At 45.1% G+C, this 27954-nt stretch overlaps 1 protein-coding gene across 2 annotated transcripts; it reads right to left on the reverse strand.

The window, feature by feature from the left end:
• C2H14orf93 (chromosome 2 C14orf93 homolog) lies at positions 1–27891 on the reverse strand. 2 transcript variants are annotated; one of them, XM_010335056.3, is made up of 7 exons: positions 27805–27891; positions 12250–13213; positions 9528–9848; positions 4071–4132; positions 3747–3850; positions 1298–1410; positions 1–1026 (listed from the first exon to the last, which is right to left on the reverse strand). In XM_010335056.3, the coding sequence occupies exons 2-7, from the start codon at positions 12838–12840 to the stop codon at positions 607–609; spliced, it is 1611 nt and encodes a 536-aa protein (XP_010333358.1). In that variant the 5' UTR covers positions 12841–13213; positions 27805–27891; the 3' UTR covers positions 1–606. The 2 variants fall into 2 exon arrangements, with proteins under 2 accessions (XP_010333358.1, XP_074249322.1); XM_074393221.1 differs by having other exon boundaries at positions 12250–16237; positions 27721–27888.
• Positions 27892–27954: the final 63 nt, after the last annotated feature.

Below are 27954 nucleotides of genomic sequence, written 5' to 3' on the forward strand. Positions count from 1 at the left end.
TGACAAGAAGGCCTCATGTTTCTTATCCTCCTCCTTTTCTCATCCCAGCCTTCTCTTGGAATGCTGAGGAATAAGCATTTTCTGACTTACTGTTCACAGTAGAGGGTTTCTCCCCTTTTAGATAAGTTTTTATCCCATCAGAGCTTTCTGCTTCCATTTCCAGGACAGACTGTGTTTAAAAAAAAAAAAAAGGCCGGGTGCAGTGGCTCATGCCTATAATCCCAGCACTTTGGGAAGCCAAGGTGGGTGGATCACGAGGTCAAGAGATCGAGACCATCCTGGTCAACATGGTGAAACCCCATCTCTACTAAAAATACAAAAATTAGCTGGGCATGGTAGCGTGCCTGTAGTCCCAGCTACTTGGGAGGCTGAGGCAGGAGAATTGCTTGAACCGAGGAGGTGGAAGTGGCCGTGAGCCGATATCGCACCATTGCACTCCAGCGTGGGTAACAAGAGCGAAACTCCATCTCCAAAAAAAAAAAAAAAAGAGGCAAATTTGCTTTCTCAGACTGCACAGAGCATCTCATTATTTTGGGAAGCCCCATGGCCACTTATTTCTGGGACATGAGGCATGGTGAGAGCCAGAGTTATTCTTGGCTATAGATTTCATTCATCCTTTTCCACCTTGATTTCAATGAATGAGTTCAAGTCAGGACAGCAGGTTTTGTGGGGTTGGTCAAAAGATGGGGAGACAGATGCATTCTCATCTCCTCCCTCATCTTCCTCTTCTTGGAAATTAGGATTATAAAGTTCTGGTGGAAGAAGCTGGGCTTCAGCAGAAGGCAGTCTGTCTGAGGGGGGCCCATATACACGGTTGGCTTTGGTGCCATGCTTAGAGTTAGCATCCAGATGGTAGCAGAGCTCTGTGAGGCGCTGGGCCCGGAAACGGGGAGGGCGGGCCACCCACACACCTGGCTCGTTAAGACTGTCCTCTTCATCTGACATCAGCTCCTCTGTCACATCCTTCCACAGACGTTGATCCTCAGGTCCAAAATGCCTCATGATACTGGATCGGTTGGCAAAAAGCTAAGGTAGGAGCCAGGGACATAGATTAGGAATATAAACATTCTATGGATTAGATTTGGGGAAAAGGTTTGGTGTGGAAGGCTGTGTAAAATCTGTGCCTAAGAGAACCCAGTCCCCAAGTCAGATCTTAGCACTGGCTCACTGTTCTTCTTATCTCCCTGCATTCCTGACTCTCAACCCTATTCTCAGATTCCCTGTCCTCTGGCCCTTCCCACTGTGGCACATTAGGGTTTAGAGGTTAGCATCTTGAAAGAAAGGCCTAGAAACCTACCCGATATCGGCGACTTCGAAGTTTCTTCTCCTCTTTTTCCTTTAAGCCTTTAAAGGGGTTCAGGGAGTTGCGGTACTCACGCCTTTTGGTAAGGAAGTAGGCCACACAGGCTCCTGGTAAGGAGGGAAGGAAGGAAGCAAGAAGCAGGGTCCTCTAGAGGAGTGGTCTTTAGCCCGTTTTTCTGCCCTAACACTACTGAATGGGAGGTTGGGGATCACTATTTAGATGATGGGCTTTCTTGACATAGCCATCAGCATCTATTCACTCCTCTTTGGTTTAGCTTTCTTTTTATTTATTTTATTATGATTTTGTTAAGAGACAAGGTCTTGCTGTGTTGCCCAGGCTGGAGGTCAGTGGTGTGGTCATAGCTCACTGCAGCCTCTTACTCCTGGGCTTCAGTGATCCTCAAGCCTCAGCCTCCTGAGAAGCTGGGCCTACAGGTACACATCACCATGGCTGGCTAATTGGTTTAGCTTTCTTTGCTCACCTCCATCTCCAACACTAAGTCCTCCCAAATATCTCCCACTGGAAAAAGACAACTCCAATTGATTGCTTCTCTGTCTCCCCGCTTCCTCCACCAAATAAAAACTACCCCTTTTTGGCTGTGGTGGCTCACACCTATAATTCCAACATTTTGGGGGGCCTCCTGCTGAGGCAGGAGGATTGCTTGAGCCCAGGAGTTCGAGACCAGCCTGGGAAACATAGTGAGACCCAGTCTCTATTTAAAAAAATTTTAAGGCCGGGCGCAGTGGCTCAAGCCTATAATCCCAGCACTTTGGGAGGCCGAGGCGGGTAGATCACGAGGTCAAGACATCGAGACCATCCTGGTCAACAAGGTCAAACCCCGTCTCTACTAAAAATACAAAAATTAGCTGGGCATGGAGGCACGTGCCTGTAGTCCCAGCTACTCAGGAAGCTGAGGCAGGAGAATTGTGTGAACCCAGGAGGCGGAGGTTGCAGTAAGCCAAGATCGCGCCACTGCACTCCAGCCTGCGTAACAAGAGCGAAACTCCGTCTCAAAAAAAAAAAATTTTTTTTTAAACTTCTGGCATGGTGGCTTACACCTGTAATCCCAGCACTTTGGGAGGCTGAGGTGGGTGAATCACGAGGTCAGAAGTTGGAGAACAGCCTGACTAACATGATGAAACCCCGTCTCTACTAAAAACACAAAAATTAGCTGGGCATGGTGGTGTGCACGTGTAATCCCAGCTACTCAGGAGGCTGAGGCTGGAGAACTGCTTGAACCCGAGAGGCAGAGGTTGCAGTGAGCTGAGATCATTCCACTGCACTCCAGCCTAGGTGACAGAGTGAGACGCCGTCTCAAAAAAAAAAAAAGTTAAAAAATAAGAACAGGCCGGGCACGGTGGCTCAAGCCTGTAATCCCAGCACTTTGGGAGGCCGAGGCGGGTGGATCACGAGGTCGAGAGATCGAGACCATCCTGGTCAACATGGTGAAACCCCGTCTCTACTAAAAATACTAAAAATTAGCTGGGCATGGTGGCGTGTGCCTGTAATCCCAGCTACTCAGGAGGCTGAGGCAGGAGAATTGCCTGAACCCAGGAGGCGGAGGTTGCGGTGAGCCGAGATCGCGCCATTGCACTCCAGCCTGGGCAACGAGAGCGAAACTCCGTCTCAAAAAAAAAAAAAAAAAAAAAAAAAAAACAACAAAAATCTACCCCTATTGCCACTCTTGTGGATGATTACAAGTATTTTTTCTTTTTTTTGAAACAAGGTTTGGCTCTGTTGCCCAGGCTGGAGTGCAGTGGCATGATCTCGGCTCACTGCAACCTCTGCCTTGCAGGCACGAGCAATCTTGCCACCTCAGCCTCCCAAATAACTAGGACTTATGTGATGCATGCCACTACGCCCAGTTAATTTTTGTTATTTTTGTTTGTCTGTTTTTGGTAAAGCTGGGGTTTTGCCATGTTGCCCATGCTAGTCTCGAACTTCTGGGCTCAAGCAATCCTCCTGCCATGGCCTCCCAAAGTGCTGGGATTACAGAAATGAGCTACAGTAGCTGGCCCTACAAGCAGTTTTTCAGCAGAAGCTTTCATAATATTTCAGCGTTGGCTACAAATAACGAAAGAGAGCAAGGAAAGAGAAAGCCTGGGAAATAATATTTATGGACCAATGGACAGGCCTGGCTTCTGAACATAACACCTCCTCATAACACCTTAGATTCAAGACCTGCATAAACAGAATGCATGATGGTGTTCTAGCTCTTTCCTTCTCTCATTTTCATTTCAGACTGAGATGGAAATAAACAGGCAATTTGAGATAATTCTATGAATATATTGTAGGTGAGAACAACCAAAAAAAAGCTTCAAATCCACTATTTTCAAAACCACCTAAATCATCTCTATTATTCCTCTTCTCCTCTGACCAAGAAAAGGGAGTGGGAAGAGAGGGGGAGAAAGGATGGCATAGGAGTTAAACCCATTTTTCTCACCTTTTAGCTCCTTATCAGTGTAATTGTGAGGACTGGTCACCAGCTCTTGCTTGAGCTTTTCCAGAAGAAACTTCACTACTGAAATATTCCAAGAGGACTTGATGCTGCCACAAAGAGAAGAGAATGAATAAGGCTATCAGTTTTGTAAGAGCCAGACAAATAGAAATACCCAGCACCAATCAACTTGGTGGCAAATCCCTCCACAGCCTAAGAAGGTATGGTGAGATCAAAGCCTTAGTCTCATTGCTGGATTGGAGCATCCCCCTCTACTTCCCTGTCCTTAGCAAAGTACCTTCTCATTCTTTTTCCTTAAGGGGACCATACCTTTCAGACCCATTGAATCTCTTGTCATTGGTGATGTGGTTATGCACATTGTGGACCAGTTTCTAGGGGAAAAAAAAGAAAATACAATCAAGCTAAGAGTGGATATTATAAAAACTCTCCTGTGGTACCTAGGGTAAAAAGGCATTGTCCCTAAGGGACTGTCTGTCTGAATCCTTCCTATAGCCTAGGTACCATTTCCTTTTTTTTTGAGACGGAGTTTCACTCTTGTTACCCAGGCTGGAGTGCAATGGCGCGATCTCGGCTCACCGCAACCTCCGCCTCCTGGGTTCAGGCAATTCTCCCGCCTCAGCCTCCTGAGTAGCTGGGATTACAGGCACGTGCCACCATGCCCAGCTAATTTTTAGTATTTTTAGTAGAGATGGGGTTTCACCATGTTGACCAGGATGGTCTCGATCTCTCGACCTCGTGATCCACCCGCCTTGGCCTCCCAAAGTGCTGGGATTACAGGCTTGAGCCACCGCGCCCGGCCCTAGCCTAGGTACCATTTCTATAGTTGCCCTTTCTAAGCCAAGAGTACTATTTCAAATGGAGCCTTCATTTGATGTGTGTCAAGATTCCAGGATCATCCCTGCCTTTACTTCCGCTCCTGAGTAGTGTGATCACTAGAGCAGAGGGTCTCAAACCTTTCCATGAACATACCCCTGACAGCAACAAGAAAGCAGGTATACATCAGCAGGAGTACTGCGAGTGAACATTTCTTTTTTCTTTCTTTTTCTTTGTTTTTTTGAGATGGAGTCTTGCTCTGTTGCTCAGGCTGGAGTGCAGTGGCATGATCTCAGCTCACTATAATCTCTGCCTCCTGGGTTCATGCAATTCTCCCACCTCAGCCTCCCAAGTAGCTGGGACTATGGGCACTCACCATCATGCCTGGCTAATTTTTGTATTTTTCTAGAGATGAGGTTTCACTGTGTTGGCCAGGCTGGTCTCGAACTCCTGAGCTCAGGTGATCCACCCGCTTCTCCCTCCTAAAGTGCTGGGATTACAGGTGTAAGCCACCACACTGGCCAAGTAAACATTTCTTCAAGTCCCCTACTCTTATACATTTAAAGTTTTTCTTCAGAAGGTATCTGTATTTCTTTTAATATAAAAATGTCTTCTGGAAACTTCTTTTTTCTTGAAACAGTCCCAGTCTTTTGCCAGGCTGGAGTGTGGTGGAGCGCGATCTAGGCTCACTGCAACCTCCACCTCTTGATTTCAAGCAATTCTCCTGCCTCAGCCTCCCAATTAGTGGGACTATAGGCATGCGCCACCATGCCCAGCTAATTTTTGTATTTTTAGTAAAGACAGGGTTTGACCGTGTTGGCCAGGATGGTCTCGATCTCTTGACCTCGTGATCCACCCGCCTTGGCCTCCCAAAGTGCTGGGATTACAGGCGTGAGCCACTACGCCCAGCCATCTTCTGGAATCTTCTAATAAAGTTGATGACCCAGGAAAAAGCCCTGGGTTTGTCTGTGGTTTTATATATCTCCTCATGCGTTACCATAAATCTCAGGAGTATATACACCAGGGTCTAAAAAACAGAAATCTAAAATAACAGAAATGTGAATCAGAAAGAACCATGGAGACTGTATTACCCAATCTCCCTTTCACAACATTAAACAGGTTGTCTTTCTGCCTTGCTTATACACATCTAATGATGGGCTCTCCATTTTGAGTCAGCTTATACTATTGAACATTTCTACTTGTTAAAAAGTTTGCCTTAGATGCTTCAAATCTGTTCCCAGTTTTGCCCATAATAGCACCTGAAATATTTATTCATTTATTTATTTATTGAAACGGAGTCTTGCTCTTTTGCCCAGGCTGGAGTACAGTAATCTCGGCTCACTGCAACCTCCACCTCCCAGGTCCAAGAGATTCTCTTACCTCAGCCTCCCAAGTTGCTGGAATTACAGGCACATGCCACCACACCCAGCTAATTTTTGTATTTTTAGTAGAGACAGAGTTTCACCATGTTGGCCAGGCTAGTCTTGAACTCCCAACCTCAGGTGATTTGCCCACCTTGGCCTCCCAGAGTGCTGGGATTACAGATGTGAGCCACCCTACCCAGCCCTAATGCAGGGTTTTACATTTCCTTCAATTAAGTTTAGTTAGGCCGGGCACGGTGGCTCAAGCCTGTAATCCCAGCACTTTGGGAGGCCAAGGCGGGTGGATCACGAGGTCGAGAGATCGAGACCATCCTGGTCAACATGGTGAAACCCCGTCTCTACTAAAAATACAAAAAAATCAGCTGGGCATGGTGGCACGTGCCTGTAATCCCAGCTACTCAGGAGGCTGAGGCAGGAGAATTGCCTGAACCCAGGAGGCGGAGGTTGCAGTGAGCCGAGATCCCGCCATTGCACTCCAGCCTGGTAACAAGAGCGAAACTCTGTCTCAAAAAAAAAAAAAGTTTAGTTGTGTTGTTTCTGATTATATTTTCATCCCCAATTCCCTTAGTCAGTGGAAGTTACCCAGTCCCAAACAGACAGATTCATATCCTGAACTGAGAACTTTTCAGCTCCATATTCAGAAATCCCCAATTTATCCTTGTACCTCTATGGCTGATTAACCATACCAACTTAAGAAAGTATTGTTAACTTTTTTTGGCTATGGTCTCCACTTTGTAAAAAGGAGATTATTATACTAGCTGCATATTCAATATAGTTACTTTACCTTTTAGTAATCCACACTTAAGGAATCACAAAGGAATCACTGAATGTTTCAGAAAATATTTGGGAGAGTTTAAAAAAAAAAAAAAGGAAAAAAGGGAGTTACATAGTTTCCAACTCAAGTGGCTTGGAAGAGATCAGCTGATAAAAATCAAACCAGGCTTGATGTGGAAAGGGAAAATACTCTAGACAATAAGTGTGAGGACTGTAAAGGCTTTTGGCTCACCTACCTACTGAATGAGCTAAAAATATTTTCCCAAGGAGTGGCTGGGATCTGCCGCATTCCAAGGAATTAAGAATTCTGGTTTGATCCTTTTGGTTCACAGGATCCCTAGCAGCAATCCTCAAGAGCCCCAGAAAATTGTAGCGATATCTCTTTGATTGCATCTCAGAGCTAAAGATTGGAACAACAGTCCCTCCCCCTTTAAACCCACAGTCTGCCACAAGAACATTTTAAACCTTCCTTTGTGATGGGCAGCAAAGCTCCCTAACTGGTCCTCCAGATCCTTCTCAAGCACAAAATAGAGCATGATGGTGAGTGAGCATTACTATCCTTCCTGTAGGCCCTCAGTTCCACCACTCTCCTAAGGGAAGGAAGAAGCCAGGCCTCAACACTGTACCTCTCTCTGGAGGCAGCAGGCACAAGTAGAATGGAAGTGATGAAAAATCTTGCTTTTATGCAAATTGTAACTATAAACTCATTACAGCCAATAAAAACATTATATGGCTAAAGAATATCTCCAGCTGGGCACAGTGGCTCAAGCCTGTAATCCCAACACTTCAAAAGGCCAAGGTGGGTAGATGCCTGAGCTCAGGAGTTCAAGACCAGCCTGGCCAACATGGCGAAACCCCATCTCTACTAAAATACAAAACTTAGCCAGGCGTGGCAGTGCATGCATATAATCCCAGCTACTTGGGAGGCTGAGTGAGGCAAGAGAATCACTTGAACCCAGGAGGCGGAGGTTGCAGTGAGCTGAGATCATGCCACTGTTCTCCAGCCTGGGCAACCGAGCAAGACTTTGTTTCAAAATAATGGTAACAATATCCCATGGTTGTCAGAAAGCAGCTTTTGTGAGACCAGCCTGGACAACATGGTGAAACTCCGTCTCTACTGAAAATGCAAAAAATTAGCCAGGTGTGGTAGTACACGCCTATAATCCCAGCTACTCGGGAGGCTGAAACAGGAGATCACTTGAGCCTGGGAAGTCAAAGCTGCAGTGAGCCTTGATCACACCACTACACTCCAGCCTGGGCAATGGGAGTGAGACTCCATCTCAAGAAAGAAAGAAAAAAAAAAAGCTTTTGGGTACAGAATTGATCCCTTTAAGGTTGGTCACTTTAAAGGTTTCTCAGCTTCTCAGGCCGGGCGCGGTGGCTCAAGCCTGTAATCCCAGCACTTTGGGAGGCCGAGGCGGGTGGATCACGAGGTCGAGAGATCGAGACCATCCTGGTCAACTTGGTGAAACCCCGTCTCTACTAAAAATACAAAAAATTAGCTGGGCATGGTGGTGCGTGCCTATAATCCCAGCTACTCAGGAGGCTGAGGCAGGAGAATTGCCTGAACCCAGGAGGCGGAGGTTGCGGTGAGCCGAGATCGCGCCATTGCACTCCAGCCTGGGTAACAAGAGCGAAACTCCGTCTCAAAAAAAAAAAAAAAAAGGTTTCTCAGCTTCTTCACTATTGGCATTTTGAGCTGGATAATTGTTATGGGGCTGTCGTGTGCACTGCAGGATGTTTAGCCGAACACCCACTAGATGTCAGTAGCATGCTCCTTCCCCTGCCCCTACCCACCCACCAGTTGTAATAACCACAAATGTCTCCAGATGTTTCCAAATGTCCCTTGGGGGCAAAATCACTCCAGGTTGAGAACTACTGCCCTAGAAGTTCTCTAGGTTTGGTCAGCTGCCAGGCTGGTGCCTCCCAGCTCAGCAGGATGTTCTCCCGGCTCCCAGCCACTCCAACAAGGTTTCAGGCAGACCTGTTCAGGCCAGTCCCTTCCTAGCTGAGAGCTCTTAGAGTGACCGTAATCTCCAAATCTCTATAACTGAGCTGAAGGTCTAGTGATTCTCTGCATCTTTGAAGCTTGAGACTACCTCAGGACAGCTTTACCTGCTTTTCCACCCAAGGGCCCTTGCCACTTACTCTGCACACTAGCTTAATTTGCAGGCAATTTCCAGAGTTACCCTTTGGTGATCAATCTGCTCAATCCCTTAAAGATCTTCTCATCGGGATTATTAGAACACTGGGAAGGCCAGGCACGGTGGCTGATGCCTGTAATCCCAGTACTTTGGGAGGCCAAGGTGGGTGGATCACCTGAGGTCAGGAGTTTGAGACCAGTCTGGCCAACATGGTAAAACCCGGTCTCTACTAAAAATACAAAAATCAGCTGGACCTGATGGCAGGCACCTGTAATCCCAGCTACTCAGGAGGCTGAGAGAGGAGAATCGCTTGAACCTGGGAGGCAGAGGTTGCAGTGAGCCGAGATCGTGCCATTGCACTCCAGCCTGAGAGACAGAGCAAGACTTTATCTCAAAAAAAAAAAAAGAAAGAAAGAAAAAACATTGGGAGATATCATATAAAGGAAGATACCACATTATCTAAAAGTTTGATATCTAGCAGGGGGACTTCCAATCCCTAGTGTTACAGAATAACCTCTCTCCTTGTCCTTCCCACTCCAGTAGGATTCAGTATAGCATTCATTCAATATGGGAGGCCTAAAATCAACCCACCCTTCACTCCTCACTTATCTCTCCAGACTGAAGAAAAATTTATAGAAATTGAGCTCACTCACAGAAAGTACCAGATCCCGCTTGCGCCTGGAGTTCTTCTGCCCACTTCTTCTGGTCCTGCATGGGGAAACAGTCAGCCCTAGAGAGTGTCTCAGCTCCCCAGTGCTCCCAGGGCCTGACTCTTCCAAGGCACTGTCCAGCGCAGCAGCAGAATTGAGCATGTCCTCAGGGTGAGGTGGTGGCAACTTGGTTCCATTTTCTGGTCCTGTCTCTGAGGTTGCCCGCTGGATTGCCAGTTGTGCGGCTGGTGAGAGTTGCTTGGCATAAGCAGGGACCAGCACTCGCTGTACTGCACCCTCAGAAGCCACATAATCATCCACCAGCTAAGAACATAAAAAAGAATAGCCTGTTAGCTAGCCAGGCTTAGGGGAACCTGCTTAACCATCATTCTTTGGCTAAGGATATTGAACAGAAAGTATAAAGAAGTAGGGACTCTAACACAGTCTTTAATGGTCAATGGCTTGTTTCTCTGGGACTCCTATGAGTGTTGGGCAAATACTTCTTGTGTGTACAGGGTCTCTCATGTTGGGTTGTTACTGTAGGGCTGCTCACAAGGACAAAGCATGTTTGTGACACTGTGAATAGTCTTTTATGGGTTGCTCTTGGATATAAGAAATGTAGCTAGGTAAGTGTTTTGTCTGAAAGGGTTGGGAGAAGATGTGATGATGAGAAAGAAATCAAGCAAAAGGCCGGGCGCGGTGGCTCAAGCCTGTAATCCCAGCACTTTGGGAGGCCGAGGCGGGTGGATCACGAGGTCGAGAGATCGAGACCATCCTGGTCAACTTGGTGAAACCCCGTCTCTACTAAAAATAAAAAAAAATATTAGCTGGGCATGGTGGTACGTGCCTGTAATCCCAGCTACTCAGGAGGCTGAGGCAGGAGAATTGCCTGAACCCAGGAGGCGGAGGTTGCGGTGAGCCGAGATCGTGCCATTGCACTCCAGCCTGGGTAACAAGAGCGAAACTCCGTCTCAAAAAAAAAAAAAAAAAAAAAAAAAGAAAAGAAAAGAAGGACATAAAAGAACAATGAGCAAAGGAGGAAGATATAAGGTCAGAAATCCCTAGAGAGACTGGCAGGGATAGCTCCCTCACCTATCCTCCATTCCCAGGGTCAGCCCATGCCTTCACCTTGATCCTACCCTGGCCACATTCGACTGTCACAGCCCCTGACATCTACCTGATTGCCTGTGCCCTCATTCAAGGACATACAGAGCTGGGAAAGGAAGGAGGGAGCAAGGGAAAGAGAGGAAGAAAGGAGGGGGGATTTCTGCAGTCAAGAAAACAAAACAGTGAAAGTGGGGACACACACACATACACACACACAAACACACACAGAGAAAGAAGCGGGGGAGGAGACTGAGATTTATAGACCTGTGAGCTGCTTTCTGTGCTGTGAAATCTAATTCCATCCTGTCGGCTTGGAAGCCTCAAAGAACCCACAGCTCAGGGCAATGCCTGGCCTGGTACCCTCCTGCCTCCCACCTTCCAGGTCCTCCTCCCTTGGGCTGGAACCACTAAGAGTCCTGACCAGCCACAGACTGGGGTGAGCAGCAGTGGCCATTACCCATATGGCTGTGCCTTCGGGAGAGCAATGACCAGTTGCTGTGTTACACTGGAGCGAGAGAAGGGGGTTTATGTATTCATTTCTCAGATCCAGCAGATGGGCTGGGAGTTTCATCCCTCCAATCTGCCCTGTGTGTTCTGCTCCTTTACTATTTACTGGGTGTCTACGCTTTGTTACAGGGGGAGGAGAAAAAGAGAGGGCAGATGGAGAATAAGGTGGAGGAGAGCTGAAAGAACTCCCACCGTCTCTCAAGTGGCATCACATCTGTTATTTTCCTATCTCTAAGATCTCTATAGTTGCTCCATCTCCTTTTCATACTTCCATGTGTGACATTCTGCAGTTCTTACTCTACTCAGCCAGGATTTTCCTGCTCATATGGCCCTTAAGCAGTAAAGAAACTGAAATAGCACAATGCGCATCCATGTCTTTTCCTGCTCACAAAATATGTTCGCTTGCTTCCTCCTTTTCTTCCCTCTTTCTCCCTATATGTTATTCTCTTACTGTTAGCACTCAGTTGGCCATTTCGTTTTCTCATTTCCCATTTTATTTCCTTTCCTCTACCTCCTTCCCACCTTACCTCATAGTCTCTTGCCTGTGGTGTAGATTCTGTCTCCACATAAACTCACCTTTCTTCTGTGCTCCCTTTTTTCACTTTGTCTCCTCCCTCAGCCCTTCATTTCTACTTGTCTCTTTCCCTCCCTCTGTCTTCTATTATCTTTGTCTTCTCACTTCTTCCTCCTCTCTCCACCTCTGCCTCTCTCCTCTGTACATTCCCATCTCTCTTTGTACTGAATTCCTCTTGGCAAGCAGAGGGTCCGCGATAAAATATGAATGAGCCGTCTGTGCACCGCAGGCATCCTCGCCAGGAGAGGCAGAGCCCGTGGAGCAGCCGAGACAGCTGTGGAGAAGGTGCCATGCGGAGCTATTGAGAGAGAGGGAAGGGCACCCTGTCACTATACACACACCAAAAAATGACCTTCTACCAAAGAGGCTGAGGGTTCAGGAAGAAAATATGAGAGCTGACTATCCCCGAAGGAAAAGGAAACTTGGTTTATCACAAATAGAAAAGGTTTAAAGATGGAAAGAAAAGAAGAGAAAAGAAAAAGAGTGAAAAGGCCAGGAAAAGCACTTAGGAACAACAGCCCCTGCTGCCATACTCACAGGATTGAGCAGGGGGGGGCCCTCGCTGGCAGCCAGCGTGCACCCCGAGAGCCGCATGTCCTTCTGAGTTGCTGGGAAGTCCAAAGGCCCTACTGAGGCTGCTCCCAGCTGCCGCAGCTCCTCAATCACCACCTGCACGCCACTGCCCACGCTGTCACACTCCTCTTCCACGGCAGACAGAGACTTGAAGGCTTCCCCGGGACTCTCCTTGAGAGGCCCAGGCTCCTCAGGTGGAGAACTATGTGCCCGGCTTTCCCCATCTTCATCAGGGGTGGACACTGTCCCTTGCCTTAGCTCGCCCACTTCCTCCTGGAGACGTTTTAGCAACTCATTGTTGGCCCTGGCAAGACCCAGAGCGGCTTCAGCCAAACCCACTGCCTTATCCACCCGCTGGTAGATAATATGCAGGAGCTGCTCCGAGCTCTGAACAGCCAGGCCATGTCCAGTCACTGTGATGGGGGTGCTGGGAGGAGGATTCCCGCCCTCGGAGCCTGCGTTGCCCCCACTAGTCTCACTCCTACAGGTGCAGCAGCGGCATCTGGCCTCGCTGCCACTGGGAGGGGAGAAGAGAATGGTGGCACTGAAGGACATGGCGGATGGGACAGTAACAACACGCTTATACTGCTGGCCTGCTCCAACAGGTAGGAAGCATCAACTTCTCTGGACTCACTTTCCTTTGTCAGTGAGGGTGGTCAGAGGAGCCCAGGCCCCAAGCTGTAGGGTCTGTGAAAGAGGAGTAGACAAGCCATGAAACACACTGTCCATGGCAGCCTCTCCTTGGACTGCAGAAGGGAGACAGGTGCCTTCTATTTGCAGATACTGTGCTCTCCTAGCACATCTCAACCAAGGCCTTCCTGATGAATGGTTTCAGAGGGTAGAGAGTATCCCTTCTGCCTCCGGCATGGAAGCCCCCACCAGTGCAACCTAAGGAACAGGGAATGGCTTCAGAAGGACCTACCAGCGTCTGGAAAGATTACAAAATTAAGGAAGAAAATGTAGATCTGTCTTCTCCTCCTCTTCACCATCTTTACTGTAATAATGGTACTGCATTTCATTGCTTTGACATTGTTCCTTAAGGAGTTCAGAACACTTCACATAAGTTACCTCATCTGTACAACAGCCACAGGAAACACACTTTCCCCAGGATCAGAGAAGAGACATGCAGAGAAGTTATATGTCTTTTTCAAGGTTGGAAGAAGACAGCAGAATCCAGTTATTGCTACTTTCAATGTAGTGTTTTTTTTTTTAACCTGATACCACTTTTTATTGACATTAACAATCATGACAATCATGATTCTACCCTCTCTATAATTTTCATACAAATGCATTCAGAGTAAGACTCCTAAGTAAGGAATACATCCATCACTGCAGCCCTTAGCATGTCACCAACTTCTCACTATTATATCATTAATGCTTTAGGGATGAGGGTAGGGAAATGAAATGAAAAGCTAGATTAGGGAATTGAGCTGGGCTAACCCAGGGCTGCACAGCCCCCTTTCCCACACAGCTGTATACCTGGGCCACCAGCCTCCGTAAAAGAAACTAGCTGTCCTGAATCTTCCAGCCAGTAACCCAGAGAAATCACCTCTGGGGTCCCTTATCTTCATTTCTCATGCTTCTTAAGGATGGATCCAAAACTCAACAGAAATGTCTGAACCGCTATGCCGCCACTTTGCCTGCATGATCAGCCCCCTAAAAGGAGCAACAAGGCTGGTCACAGTGGCTCACACCTATAATCCCAGCACTTTGGGAGGCTGAGGCGGGTGGATCACGAGGCCAAGAGATCGAGACCATCCTGGTCAACATGGTGAAGCCCTGTCTCTACTAAAAATACAAAAATTAGCTGGGCACAGTGGCACATGCCTGTAGTCCCAGCTACTCGGGAGGCTGAGGCAGGAGAATTGCTTGAACCCAGGAGGCGGAGGTTGCGGTGAGCCGAGATCACGCCATTGTACTCCAGCCTGGGTAACAAGAGTGAAACTCCGTCTCAAAAAAAAAAAAAAAAAGAAACCAGAATGTCAGTGATAACTAAACTGCCTTTCTTTTAAATTACTGTAGTTAAGCAAGGAAACTACTCCAGGAGAGAAAAAAAGGGGGAATGAAGTTGATTTGTACCACCAAGAACACTCCAAGGAACTTAATAAATATTGTCATTTTCTAAATGATACTTGATTGTAGAAAAAAAATCCTTCTGATGCTCCTTAAGTGACAAAACCTTAAGTATGTTTGCAATTTCCCCAAGAGATACATTTCTCTCTTACACTGTAAATTAAAACATCACAATTAAAAAGAGAGGAGGGGAAAAAAAGGAGAGAGAGAGAGAGAGAGAGGAGGGGCTGGGTAGAGTGGCTCACGCCTGAAATCCCAGCACTTTGAGAGGCTGAGGCAGGTGAATCACCTGAGGTCAGGAGTTCAAGACCAGCCTGGCCAACCTGGTGAAACCCCCATCTCTACTAAAAAATACAAAAATTAGCTGGGTGTGGTAGCTGGTGCCTATAATCCCAGCTACTTGGGAGGCTGGGGCAGGAGAATCAATTGAACCTGGGAGGCGGAGGTTACAGTGAGCCGAAATCATGCCATTATACTCTAGCCTTGGCGACAGAGCAAGACTCCATCTCAAAAAAAAAAAAAAAAAAAGGAGAGGAGGGGCCAGGCGCAGTGGCTCATGCCTGTAATTTCAGCAATTTGGGAAGTTGAGGTGGGTGGATCACCTGAGGTCAGGAGTTCAAGACCAGACTAACATGGTGAAACCCCGTCTCTGCTAAAAACACAAAAGTTAGCTGGGCATAGTGGTGCATGCCGATAATCCCAGCTACTTAGGAGACTGAGGCAGAAGAATCTCTTGAACCCAGGAGGTGGAGGTTGCAGTGAGCTGAGATCACACCGTTGCACTCCAGCCTCCATCTCAACAACAACAACAACAAAAACAAAGCCAGGTGCGGTGGCTCACACTTGTAATCCCAGCACTTTGGGAGGCTGAGGCAGGCAGATCGCCTGAGGTTGGGAGTTCAAGACCAGCCCCTGAGGTCGGGAGTTCAAGACCAGCCTGACCAACACAGAGAAACCCTGTCTCTACTAAAAAGACAAAATTAGCAGGGCATGATGGTGCATGCCTGTAATCCCAGCTACTCGGGAGGCAGAGGTTGTGGTGAGCCAAGATCATGCCATTGCACTCCAGCGTGGGCAACAAGAGCAAAACTCCATCTCAATTAAAAAAAAAAAAGGAGAGGGCCGGGCGCGGTGGCTCAAGCCTGTAATCCCAGTACTTTGGGAGGCCGAGGCGGGTGGATCACAAGGTCGAGAGATCGAGACCATCCTGGTCAACATGGTGAAACCCTGTCTCTACTGAAAATACAAAAAATTAGCTGGGCATGGTGGCTCATGCCTGTAATCCCAGCTACTCAGGAGGCTGAGGCAGAAGAATTGCCTGAACCCAGGAGGCGGAGGTTGCGGTGAGCCGAGATCGCGCCATTGCACTCCAGCCTGGGTAACAAGAGCGAAACTCTGTCTCAAAAAAAAAAAAAAAAAAAAAGGAGAGATCCAAGATGGCGGATTACTAGCAGCTCAGGATTGCAGCTCCCAGAGAAAGTGCACAGAAAGAGAGGACGCCACACTTTCAGACAAATTTTTGTTGCCTACCGACTAGGAGATTCCCAGCGGAGGAGCCCCACGGGTTGCTAGCATGACTCTTTTGAGTGGCGTGGCGGTTTTGCCGGCACTTCAGCCCCGCGGTTCTCTGTGCAGAGTAAACGGGACTGGGTCCCCTTTTGATTTACATTTGGAGCTCCGGGTAGGCCCATTTACCTGATTGAAAAAGGGATTCAAGAGGGAAGCCAGACCGGAGATTCCCGAGCAGAAAAGCACCACGAATCTCAATGCTGCTGTTTTAGCGGCGCAGTGGGTTGCTCAGATTCCGGCACTGGGAATCAACAAGAATGCCTCTCCTTCTACAGGGGATCACAGTTCCTCATCAGCAAGGGAACAAGACCTGATGGAGAACGAGTGAATTCCATTAACAGATTTAGGCTTCAGAAGGTGGATAATAAGGAACTTTTGTGAGCTAAAAGAACATGTTCTAACCCAATGTACAGAAACTAAGAACTTTGAAAAAAGGTTTGACGAAATGCTAATGGGAATACACAATTTAGAAATGAAAATAAGTGAATTAATAGAACTGAAGAATACAATATGAGAACTTTGAGAAGTATGCACAGGTTTTAACAGTCGAATTGATCAATCAGAAGAAAGGATATCAGAGGTTGAAGACCTACTTAAAGAAATGAAATGAGAACACAAGTTTCAAGAAGAAAGAGTAAAAAGGAAGGAGCAAAGTCTCCAAGAAATATGAGACTATGTGTAAAGACCTAATTTACGACTGATAGGTGTACCTGAATGTCATGAAGAGAATGAATCCAAGCTGGAAAATATTCTTCAGGATATTATTCAGGAAAACTTTCCTAACCTAGTAAGGCAGGACAATACTCAACTCCAGGTAATCCAGAGAACGCTACAAAAATATTCCTCAAGTAGAGCAACTCCAAGACACATAATCACTAGATTCACTAGGGTTGAAATAAAGGAGAAAATTCTGAGGGCAGCTAGAGAGAAAGGTCAGGTTACCCATAAAGGGAAGCCTATCAGACTTACAGCAGACCTCTCAGCAGAAACCCTACAATCTAGAAGAGAGTGGGGGTCAATATTCAGTATCCTCAAAGAAAAGAATTTTCAATCCAGAATCTCATATCCAGCCAAACTAAGCTTCATAAATGAAGGAAAAATAACATTTTTCACGAACAAACAAGCACTCAGATTTCAGCACCACCAGGCCTGCTTTACAAGACCTTCTGAAAGAAGCACTACAAACAGAAAGGAACAACCAGTATCAGTCATCCCCAAAATTTACCAAAACGTGAAGAGTATCTCTATAATGAAGAATTTACATGAACTAATGGGCAAAATAGTCAGCTAGCATTCAATTATAATATTGAATTCACAAATATTAATATTAATCCTAAATTTAAGTGGATTCAATGCCCCAATTAAAGACACAGACAGGCAAATGGAATAAAAAGTTAAAATCTATTGGTACATTGTATCCAGATCTAACTCACAATGACACACAAAGACTCAAAATAAAGGGATGGAGGAATATTTACCAACTAAATGGAGAGAGAGAGAAAAAAAAACAGGAGTTGTAACTTTTGTCTCTGACAAAATAGACTTTAATAGTAACAAAGACCAAAAGAAACAAAGAAGGACATATAATGGTAAAAGGATCATGCAACAGGAGTTAATGATCATAAATATATACGTCCCCAATATAGGAGTTCCCAGATACATAAGACAAGTTCTTATTGACTTATAAAGAGATTTGGACTCCCGCACAATAATAGTGGGAGATTTTGACATCGCATTGTTAATATTTGACGGATCAATGAGATAGAAAATTAATAGGGACATCTATGATTTGAATTTAGACCTGGAATAAGTAAACTCAGGGAATATTTATAGAATTCTTCACCCCAGGTCTACAGAACATACATTTTTCTCTGTATCATATTACACCTATTCTGAAAGTGACCACATAATTGGAAGTAAATCACTCTTCAGTATTTGCATAGCATCTCACAGACTTAAATGAAATATTGGTTGGCTGTTTGTTTGATATTTTCTTCCCTTATTCCTTCCTGTCTCTGTTGTTAAGTACAATTATTGGCATAAAAGAGGTTTTTAATACCTTTTTAAGATTGCACTACAGCCTGGGCAATAGAGCAAGAATCCTGTTCTCTCTGTCTCTCTACCCCCTTTTCTTTCTCCTTCTTTTTTTCTTTCAAAAAAAAAAAAACGGCCGGGCGCGGTGGCTCAAGCCTGTAATCCCAGCACTTTGGGAGGCCGAGGCGGGTGGATCACGAGGTCGAAAGATCGAGACCATCCTGGTCAACATGGTGAAACCCCGTCTCTACTAAAAATACAAAAAAACTAGCTGGGCGTGGTGGTGCATGCCTGTAATCCCAGCTACTCAGGAGGCTGAGGCAGGAGAATTGCCTGAGCCCAGGAGGCGGAGGTTGCGGTGAGCCGAGATCGCGCCATTGTACTCCAGCCTGGGTAACAAGAGCGAAACTCCGTCTCAAAAAAAAAAAAAAAGAAGAAGTGGTTAGGAGAATTTTCTATATATTGAGGGTTTTCTTTTCTTTTTCTGTTTTTTTTTTTTTTTTTTTTTTTTTTTTTTTAAGATGGGGTTTCACTATGTTGGCCAGGCTGGTCTCGAACTCCTGACCTCAGGTGATCCGCCCACCTTGGCCTCCAAAGTGCTTGGATTACAGGCGTGACCCACCACGCCCGGCCCTCTTTTTCTGTTTTTTAAATAGGCAATCTCATTTCAGAAACAGGCAATATCAATGCCTCTGAGGTACTAAAACAGAAATCTGATGATGCATTTTAATTACATTTGGTTATTAAAGTATAGTCTTTAATTTGCTCTTTCCACCCTTTATATCAGAGAAACAGCTTTTTCTGTGCCAGATACTCACTTCTCGCAAGAACTTAACTGAAATCCATTTACAGCCTCCTTGTCATTAGAGTCACTGGGAGGCACAGCTAAACCTGAAACTAAAGGTTAAACCAAATTAAAACTAAAGGTTAAAGGAAAGCACTAAGCGATTCTATGTCAATTTATAGATGAATCATTTATGTATTCTTTTCCTTCCTAAATAAGGGCCTACACTGCTCCTGCAGGGCTTTTTCTTTTTAATTCTTTCCATAACGTACATCATGCAGGGAGTTTGCTCTTAAACATGGATGCTGTGGGCAAAAGAATGTTTTGGTGATAGTAAATGATAGTATTCAAATGCTTGCCAGCTGGGTTCAGTATTTGTAAAGTCAGTAATTAAGATGAATCAGGTTGGGACACTGGGCGAGTGGTCTAACTCCTTTCTGGTATCAAACTTTCTTGCCTCATACACTTACTCTTTCTTGCAAGTGATATGCCTGCCTCAAGCTCTTCCCCTCTCCTTTATTTATTTTTAATTTTTTTGAGACAGAATCTTGCTCTGTCACCCAGGCTATAGTGCAGTGGCGAGATCTTGACTCACTGCAACCTCCACCTCCCACGTTCAAGCGATTATCCTGCCTCAGCCTCCTGAGTAGCTGGGATTACAGGCACACACCACTAGATATGGCTAATTTTTGCATTTTTAGTAGAGACAGAGTTTAGTAGAGACGGGGTTTCGCCATGTTGGCCAGGCTGGCCTCGAACACCTGACCTCAGGTGATCCACCCACCTCAGCTTCCCCAAAGTGTTGGGATTACAGGTGTGAGCCACTGCACCTGGCCCCTTCTTCTTTAAATAGTCTTTCCTTGGTCTTCTTTCCAAAAGAGTGCTGTACTGCAGGTTAAAAACATAAATGGGTGGCCGGGCATGGTAGCTCACGCATATAATCCCAACACTTTGGGAGGCTGAGGCAGGTGGATAACTTGAGGTCAGGAGTTCGGGACCAGCCTGGCTAACATGGTGTAACCCTGTCTCTACTGAAAATACAAAAATTTGCTGGTCATAGTGATACACGCCTGTAATCCCAGCTACTCGGTAGGCAGAGGAAGGAGAATGGCTTGAACCCAGGAGGCAGAGGTTGCAGTGAGCCAAGATCATACCACTGCACTCCACCCTGGGTGATGAAACGAGACTTTATCTCAAAAAAAAAAGTGAGGTTCTCCTCTGGCCGCACCACTTATGTGCTATGTGAACATGAGTAAATTATTTCACTTTTCTGAGTCCAAGTTTTCTCATCACTGTCTACTTTGAGCATTTTTTGTAAAGATTATACATAATATATGTAAGGCACCTATAGAGTGCTGGCACATGGTCAGTGCTCCACTAGAAATGGCTGGATGGTATTAGGATTATTCCTGTAAACTTTTGTGTTCCTACCCTGGACACCCATCCTGATTCCTTAATCTTTTTTTTTTTTTTTTTTTTTAAAGAGACATGGTTTTGCTATGTTGCCCAGGTTGGTCTTCAACTCCTGGCCTCAGGCAATCCTCCCGCCTCAGCCTCTTGAGTAGCTGGGCTCCCAGGTGTGAACCACCACCTTGACTCCTGATTCCCTAATTTTGAATAAAATGCAATGGCTTGAAATAGAATTTGGGGAAAACTGGCCGGACGCGGTGGCTCAAGCCTGTAATCCCAGCACTTTGGGAGGCCGAGGCGGGTGGATCACGAGGTCAAGAGATCAAGACCATCCTGGTCAGCAAGGTGAAACCTCGTCTCTACTAAAAATACAAAAAGTTAGCTGGGCATGGTGGTGCGTGCCTGTAATCCCAGCTACTCAGGAGGCTGAGGCAGGAGAATTGCCTGAACCCAGGAGGCGGAGGTTGCGGTGAGCCGAGATCGCGCCATTGCACTCCAGCCTGGGTAACAAGAGCGAAACTCCACCTCAAAAAAAAAAAAAAAGAATTTGGGGAAAACTGCCCCTAAATTTATATTGAATTCCTAAGAAATAATAAATTCCTCAAGTCTATGAGGAGGCATTTCTAGGTATAAACGTTCTATGATACAAATTAGAAAGGTAATTGAGAAAACAGAGTATTTGCAATTTACTTGCTATCATGACCTGGTCTCAGACTAAGGATAATATTTTATGCTAGTTTTTAATGCTAAATATATTTTCCTATTGTGAGTTCAATTTTTTCCTCAGTTTCTTTTCTGCTTTTCTACTTTGTGTATTACCATACTATTTTCATTTTATTTTATTTTACTTTATTTTATTTATTTATTTATTTATTTTGAGACGGAGTTTCGCTCTTGTTACCCAGGCTGGAGTGCAATGGCGTGATCTCGGCTCACCGCAACCTCCGCCTCCTGGGTTCAGGCAATTCTCCTGCCTCAGCCTCCTGAGTAGCTGGGATTACAGGCACACGCCACCATGCTCAGCTGATTTTTTGTATTTTTAGTAGAGACGGGGTTTCACCATGTCGACCAGGATGGTCTCGAACTCTCGACCTCGTGATCCACCCGCCTCTGCCTCCCAAAGTGCTGGGATTACAGGCTTGAGCCACCGCGCCCGGCACTATGTTCATTTTAAAACATCACATTCAGGGCAACAAATAGTTGTTTTATTGAATTAACCTGCCTTTAAAAACCTGGTACTGTGTGGTCTAGCACAATGGGCATTCAAATAATTCTTTTTTGGTTTCCATGGACACTATTGCTGACTTAATTTCCCGGCCTCTTGCCATAGTCTCTCACCTAAACTCTAAGACATGGAAAGAAATTGGTATCAGCAGGTAATAAACAAGTATTTCACATTAGATTTACTAACCAGGTAACTACTTAAGTGCTGGATAAATGACTCAAAGCAAAACATTAATTTCATTAGCTGCATATATCCCCATTAAAGAAAGTGAGCTGGTGGGTGGGGGGAAGTGTTTCTAGGTTCATATATACATATATATGAAAAAAAATTGTGTATATACTATTTTGTTTTTGAGATGGAGCCTTGCTCTGCTGCCTAGGCTGGAGTGCAATGGTACGATCTCGGCTGAACTGCAACCTCCACCTCCCACGTTCAAGTGATTCTTCTGCCTCAGTCTCCCGAGTAGCTGGTATGACAGGTGTGCAACACCACCCCTGACTAATGAATCCTGACCTCAGTGATCTGCCCGCCTTGGCTTCCCAAAATGCTGGGATTACAGACATAAGCCACTGTGCCCAGCCTAAAAAATTTTTTATACGTATGGTCATGTTAAAGGATGATCCACCAAAATGGACTGCACCTACTAAGTACTCAAATGAAGGAAAGACAAAGTCTCCACCTACAAGGCACTTACAGTGTATTTGAGATGGGGATGTCTAAAGAACCTGGGATGTTCTAAATATGGACTATCTAAAAAACAAAGTGAGGCCGGGCGCGGTGGCTCAAGCCTATAATCCCAGCACTGGGAGGCCAAGGCGGGTGGATCACGAGGTCAAGAGATCGAGACCATCCTGGTCAACATGGTGAAACCCTGTCTCTACTAAAAATACCAAAAAATTAGCTGGGCATGGTGGCGCATGCCTGTAATCCCAGCTACTCAGGAGGCTGAGGCAGGAGAATTGCACTCCAGCCTGGGTAACAAGAGTGAAACTCTGTCTCAAAAAAAAAAAAAAGTGAAATACACACAAGTCCTAATAATATGGTATAAACTGAAAAATTTCTGAGGAGTTATTTCAAAATAATGGAAAGATTAACAAAATGAAATTATACTGAGAAAGAAGTCTTACAGAAGAAAAGTTTCCAGTTGAGCCTTGAGCAGTGTATAAGATGAACTGATAGGGTAGTAAGACATTCTAGAGAAAAAAAAATCACAAGACTTAACAGGGTACATGTCAGAAGTCATGGGTAAGGAGAAGAGACAAGAGGTATAAAGATGGAGTATAGAGATAATTGCTTAAAGACAACTGCAAGATTATAAGCCTGAGAGTAACAGGATGGTACCACCACCACTAACAGAATGACAGAAATCAGGCAGTTGAGAGGAAATACCATGGCCAGGCGTGGCTCATACCTGTAATCCCAGCACTTTGGGAGAAGAGGATCGCTTGAGCCCAGGAGTCTGAGACCAACCTGGGCAGCATAGCGAAACCCACTCTCTAAAAAATAAAAAGAGAGGAGACACCAGTATGTTAGAGAAGAAGTGTATTTATTTAACATTTTAAATTTCAACTGATGGCAACATGTTTAAGTAGAAAGTCCTGAAAACAACTGACTAGGTCTAAAATACAGAAAAAGATCTTCAATATCATGACTATTTGCCAACATACATGACAGTAGATGTCACATTTAGGCTTGCAAAAAAGATATGCATTTGGGGTTCATTTCAGTATTGGTCTAATTTAAATACATGTGAAATGAGCCTTAAGTATTAAAAATGTACTTTTCAATACTTTTGGTATTCTTCATAAATATTTAGATAAAAAAGAAAGAGAATTCATCTCCTTTAGACAGACAGTTCAGGGTGAGACTGTCCATAATTTTAACTATCCCTTTCCTCCCAAGTCACATTTTTGTTAGGACTAAATATATCATACTCTTGGCAGTTCCCTTGCTTGCTTTCTCCCCATTCTGAGTTTGAATTTTCTGCATGACTGAGTTCACCTCCAAAATATGAAAAATAAAAGTTTTCTCACTATTTAATAGATGTGTATGAAATGGTATCACTCAGATGATATATGTTTTTATAATGGGCCCTTGACTCATTCAGGGTCATGCTAGCAATAGACTTCCTTAAATGTGATTACTGAAAGCATGGCAATTCATATCGCAATCTTCATTTTAGGAAATAAATAAGGAAAATGGCCACTCAAAGCTCCTGCTGTGTTGGTCAGTCCTACTACTCCACTTTAAGGTGCAAAATGGTTCACCTGTCAAAAGGTTCTCTCAAAACCTATTTCTATCAGAAATGAGCTCCTTATCAAGCAGCAGGTAAGTAAATACCATAAAATACTATTTTCCCACATTTTTTTTTTCTTTTTTTTGAGACAGAGTTTCACTCTTGTTACCCAGGCTGGAGTGCAATGGCGCGATCTCGGCTCACCGCAACCTCCGCCTCCTGGGTTCAGGCAATTCTCCTGCCTCAGCCTCCTGAGTAGCTGGGATTACAGGCACGCGCCACCATGCCCAGCTAATTTTTTTGTATTTTTAGTAGAGACGGGGTTTCACCATGTTGACCAGGATGGTCTCGATCTCTTGACCTCGTAATCCACCCGCCTCGGCCTCCCAAAGTGCTGGGATTACAGGCTTGAGCCACCGCGCCCGGCCTCTATTTTCCCACATTTTAAAAGAGTGACTCGTCTGATGATCTGCCAAAAATACAAGACCTTATTTTTAGGGGAAAAAAGAGAATTGTAGACCCAGAAGGCCGAATAGGGTATTAAAAGGATTCCATGTAATCTGAAAATTCCACGTATATTTCTATAGCAGGATGAGAATTTTTAACCCAGCATAGAACAGTCCCTTTTATTCACATTTGCTAAAGTGAACCTTGGTAAGATTAGTATTTCCGGTTTCAGGTTTGCCTAATGTAAAAGATTCACTGCATTTATGGAGAAACTGAAAAATGAAAAAGTAGCTGCTAAAACTCTCTTGTGCCAGTGAGATCTTGGTAAATGTTAGCTGATTAAATATTAGTCAGAGATGACAAGGTGGACCTTAGGGACGGCAGAATCATTTCCGATGGGTCAGTATGATTCAGCTACCGGCAGGGCGATCGCAGCGACGCGGGGGGCAGAGATCGGCCACTGCTCTCGAGGCCGCAGGGGACAGGGCGACTCGTCACTGTGCCCAACCATACAGTGTGCTCTTGGAGTCCCGGGTAAAGGGGGTCATTCCTGGGAGGGCTGCGGAGAGCAGAGTGGCCGGAGGGGCGGCTGGGGATCTCGCCGGGGAGGTAGACTACGTAGCCCCGAGCTTTCAGAGTTGGGATAGGGCGGCGATCGCCGTGAGAACTGACGCGGAGGTGCCACGTAGCAGCCCTATGGGTGCTCTACCGCGTGTGCCCCACGCTAACACACGGGCTGACTCAGCGAGGCCCGGGAGAGCGCGCGGGAGACGGAAGAATCCGCAGGGCCTACCCGTGTACCCGGCCGGCGCGCGCACGCGGGGAGACACCGCCCTGCTTGCCTTCTTCCTCCCGGTGATTGGTGGTTACAAGATGGTAGGGGAGAACGACTACAGATACTATTGGCTGGAAACAACAGTCACTCAAAAAGCCAGGGATGGGAGGGGCCTCCTCAGGGAGGGACAAGACTGAGAAGCTTTTTCAAGGCCGTTAGACGCCATCTTTAGCTTGTTTTTGTTTACTTGCTTTTGTTCTCTGCTGTTCACAAAGCTGCGTGTACACGATTATAAGCACAGTGGCCACAGATCGGCTTCACCTATTGGGTGGTGGACGACTTTTAGTTACTGCTGGCCTTGGTTACATTTCTTTCAGATGTCACCTGCAAACTAGCAGTTCCTCATAGTACAAAGAAGTGTCCAATACTAGGGGCCCCAAGGATTCCCAGGCAAATGAAGAGTTTAGTTTTGCTTTGCTTTGGAAGGCCAAGCCAATGATTTTATATATATATATATATATATATATATATATATATATATATATATATGCATGCGAGGAATTCTTTCCTTTCTTAGGAAAGAAAAAGCAAGAACAGTGGATATGAGCCTACGTTCCTGGATGTAGAAATCAAATAGCTTAGGAAATCAGGGACACGGGCTCTGCACTGTTCTAAGGAGAGTGTTCCCTATTTTTTGAGACGCTAAAAAGTGAGGTGAAAAGTATATGTGATGACCTGTAGCGATGTGGAAAAGAGTAAAACTCAAAAGAGTCCCATCACTAGCCCGACGTAGTGGCCCACGCCTGTAATCCCAGCACTCTGGGAGGCTGAGGGCAGATCACCTGAGGTTGGAAGTTCGAGACCAGCCTGACCAACATGGTGAAACCCTGTCTCTACTAAAAATACAAAAATTAGCTGGGCGTGGTGGCGCATGCCTGTAATCCCAGCTCGGGAGGCTGAGGCACAAGAATCGCTTGAACCCAGGAGGCAGAGGTTGCGTCAGCCAAGATCACGCCATTGCACTCCAGCCTCGGCAACAAGAGCAAAACTTGGTCTCAAATAAAAAAATAAAAAAATAAAAAAAAAATCCCATCACTGCTGAGATCACAAAAGTCACTAGAATCTGACTAGATTTCAAAGAAATGCAGGTCTGAACTTGTTGAATGATCCACAGTCGAGCCAGTATTTATTAAGCACTGGTCTGACTTGAATTGTTAGAGAATAAAAATATACTTTAGCACAAGGAAGAAACCCAGAAAGCCCAAACAGGGTCACTTCTGCTATAAATTTGTACAAGTAATTTTATTGCAGTCGGTATTCAGGAGTCAAATACTGCTTGAAATAGAGTAAGATGCTAGCTGAGTAATAGAAATCCATTACTATACAGAGGTTTTGTTGTAATGAAATTTAAATTCCACAGTAGATCCTTTTTTTAATCTTCTGGTTGTTACTGCATTTGTGACATTCCAGTTTCTCCCTCAACAACCCATATACACCCTATGTTTTCACTTCAATCTGCAAATACAAATTTGGATACCAGAATGAAGTGAGAATAGGGCTCCTATAAAACAGAAGGCTCTGCTCTGAGAGCCTGTTTTCGTCTAATTCACATACTTTTTTCCTGTGACTCTCAGAAATGGGGAGAACGCTTTTCATTCTAAAAACGCAACATGATAACCAAAAGGCATTTCTTATCCCTTCTATTATTTGCCTTTGCCTCCTCTTGGCTTCCCGTCTTCATCAACATGAACAGTTGTTGAGAATTAAACTTGACTGGATTTTTTTCCTAATAATTTGCTAGCTGTGGAGCTTTTCGAATAAATTCCAACCAATAAACAACCATTTTGTCAAAAAGCCAAGAAATAACTTCCCTTCTGAACATACCAACCAAACCACACATAAAGGCCAAAATATACACAGCTGTACATTTAAGAACATGAGACAATAAAAATTAAAACCACTTAGGCAAAACAGTCACTGAAGGCTTTGAACCACAGATTCAATAAATTGCCTACTCTCATTTGCCATAGGGACTACATACTCCTTGGCAATTACTTAATTATTCATTCTGATCCTTGAGGAGCAGAAAAAAATATAGTAAATGCACATAGAAAGTGCCTAAGTATGCTAAGCATAAGATTTCTTCTAAGCTCTGCTTTGCACACAAAATGTTCTGATCACATTTGGGAAGACAACAGAAAAAAAATTCACATCCTAGGGGATACTTTGCACACATAAAACCAGAGATATTTATCACTTTTGAAAATAAAATCTGATATGGCACATATACACACATGTTGTACATATACACAAATAACCCCCAAGTTATAACTTTACAAAATTATTTGATTCAGACACACGCACACACACACAAATGTTCTAATGAAAATGTGTACGAAAGACACACTGTAAGAAGGTCTTTCCCCCTACCCTATATGAATGTCTCCATTACGATATCCCAATATTAACCTATTGGCCTTGGACAACTGCCACATCCCAGCCACTTGATTTTGGTTCGGGGGATGGGTGTGTAAAAAGCACCAAACGGCTTTGTGAGGGAGCCTCAAATCTCTCTCTGCTTCCTTCGATGCTGCCTGTAGCAGAAATTTACATTATCCCTTAAGCCCGATTTTAAAAATCTATACTTCCCAAGAGACTAAATTTTTAAAGTCCTTCAACCACAAAAATTTACCAGTTCTTAAAATGTGATTTAAAAAAAGAAAGAAAAAACTATAAATTTGGCTGGAAACGGTTGTACACGACCATCCTGCTTCTCAACTTCTTGGTATATTTAAAACCTTTACCAGGAAAAAGAAAGAGGAAGAGAGACAGAAAAAGAAATGGGGGAAAGAGCAAATTCCCCTTAGCAACAGTTTCCTCACCCCAGCACTGCTACAGATCTCTATTTTTAAAAAATTTGAAAACACACACAAGATTAAGGAGGAAAAAAAATGGAAAAAGGATACCCGAAGGTCGTATGGCTCTTTGTATTCGTGTGTGTGCAAAAAGGAGGACTCGCGTAGCCCGAGCCGGCAAGCCCCGCCCCTCCCCGGACGCCCGTCCGGATTGGCCGCCCGCGGCCGCTCCGGCGCCCCGCCTGCAAGCACACGCGCCGT

Source organism: Saimiri boliviensis, chromosome 2, assembly GCF_048565385.1.
Source record: "Saimiri boliviensis isolate mSaiBol1 chromosome 2, mSaiBol1.pri, whole genome shotgun sequence".
Classification (NCBI taxonomy): Eukaryota; Metazoa; Chordata; class Mammalia; order Primates; family Cebidae; genus Saimiri; species Saimiri boliviensis.

Bases quoted from the DNA above. Each gene is read 5' to 3' on its own strand.
- C2H14orf93 (XM_010335056.3), bottom strand. From the start codon at position 12,840: ATGTCCTTCAGTGCCACCATTCTCTTCTCCCCTCCCAGTGGCAGCGAG. The intron at 9,849-12,249 runs GTGAGTATGGCA...TTATGTTCTTAG, and splicing joins GCCCCCCCCTGCTCAATCCT to CTGGTGGATGATTATGTGGC. The intron at 1,027-1,297 runs GTAGGTTTCTAG...CTCCTACCTTAG, and splicing joins TTCGAAGTCGCCGATATCGG to CTTTTTGCCAACCGATCCAG.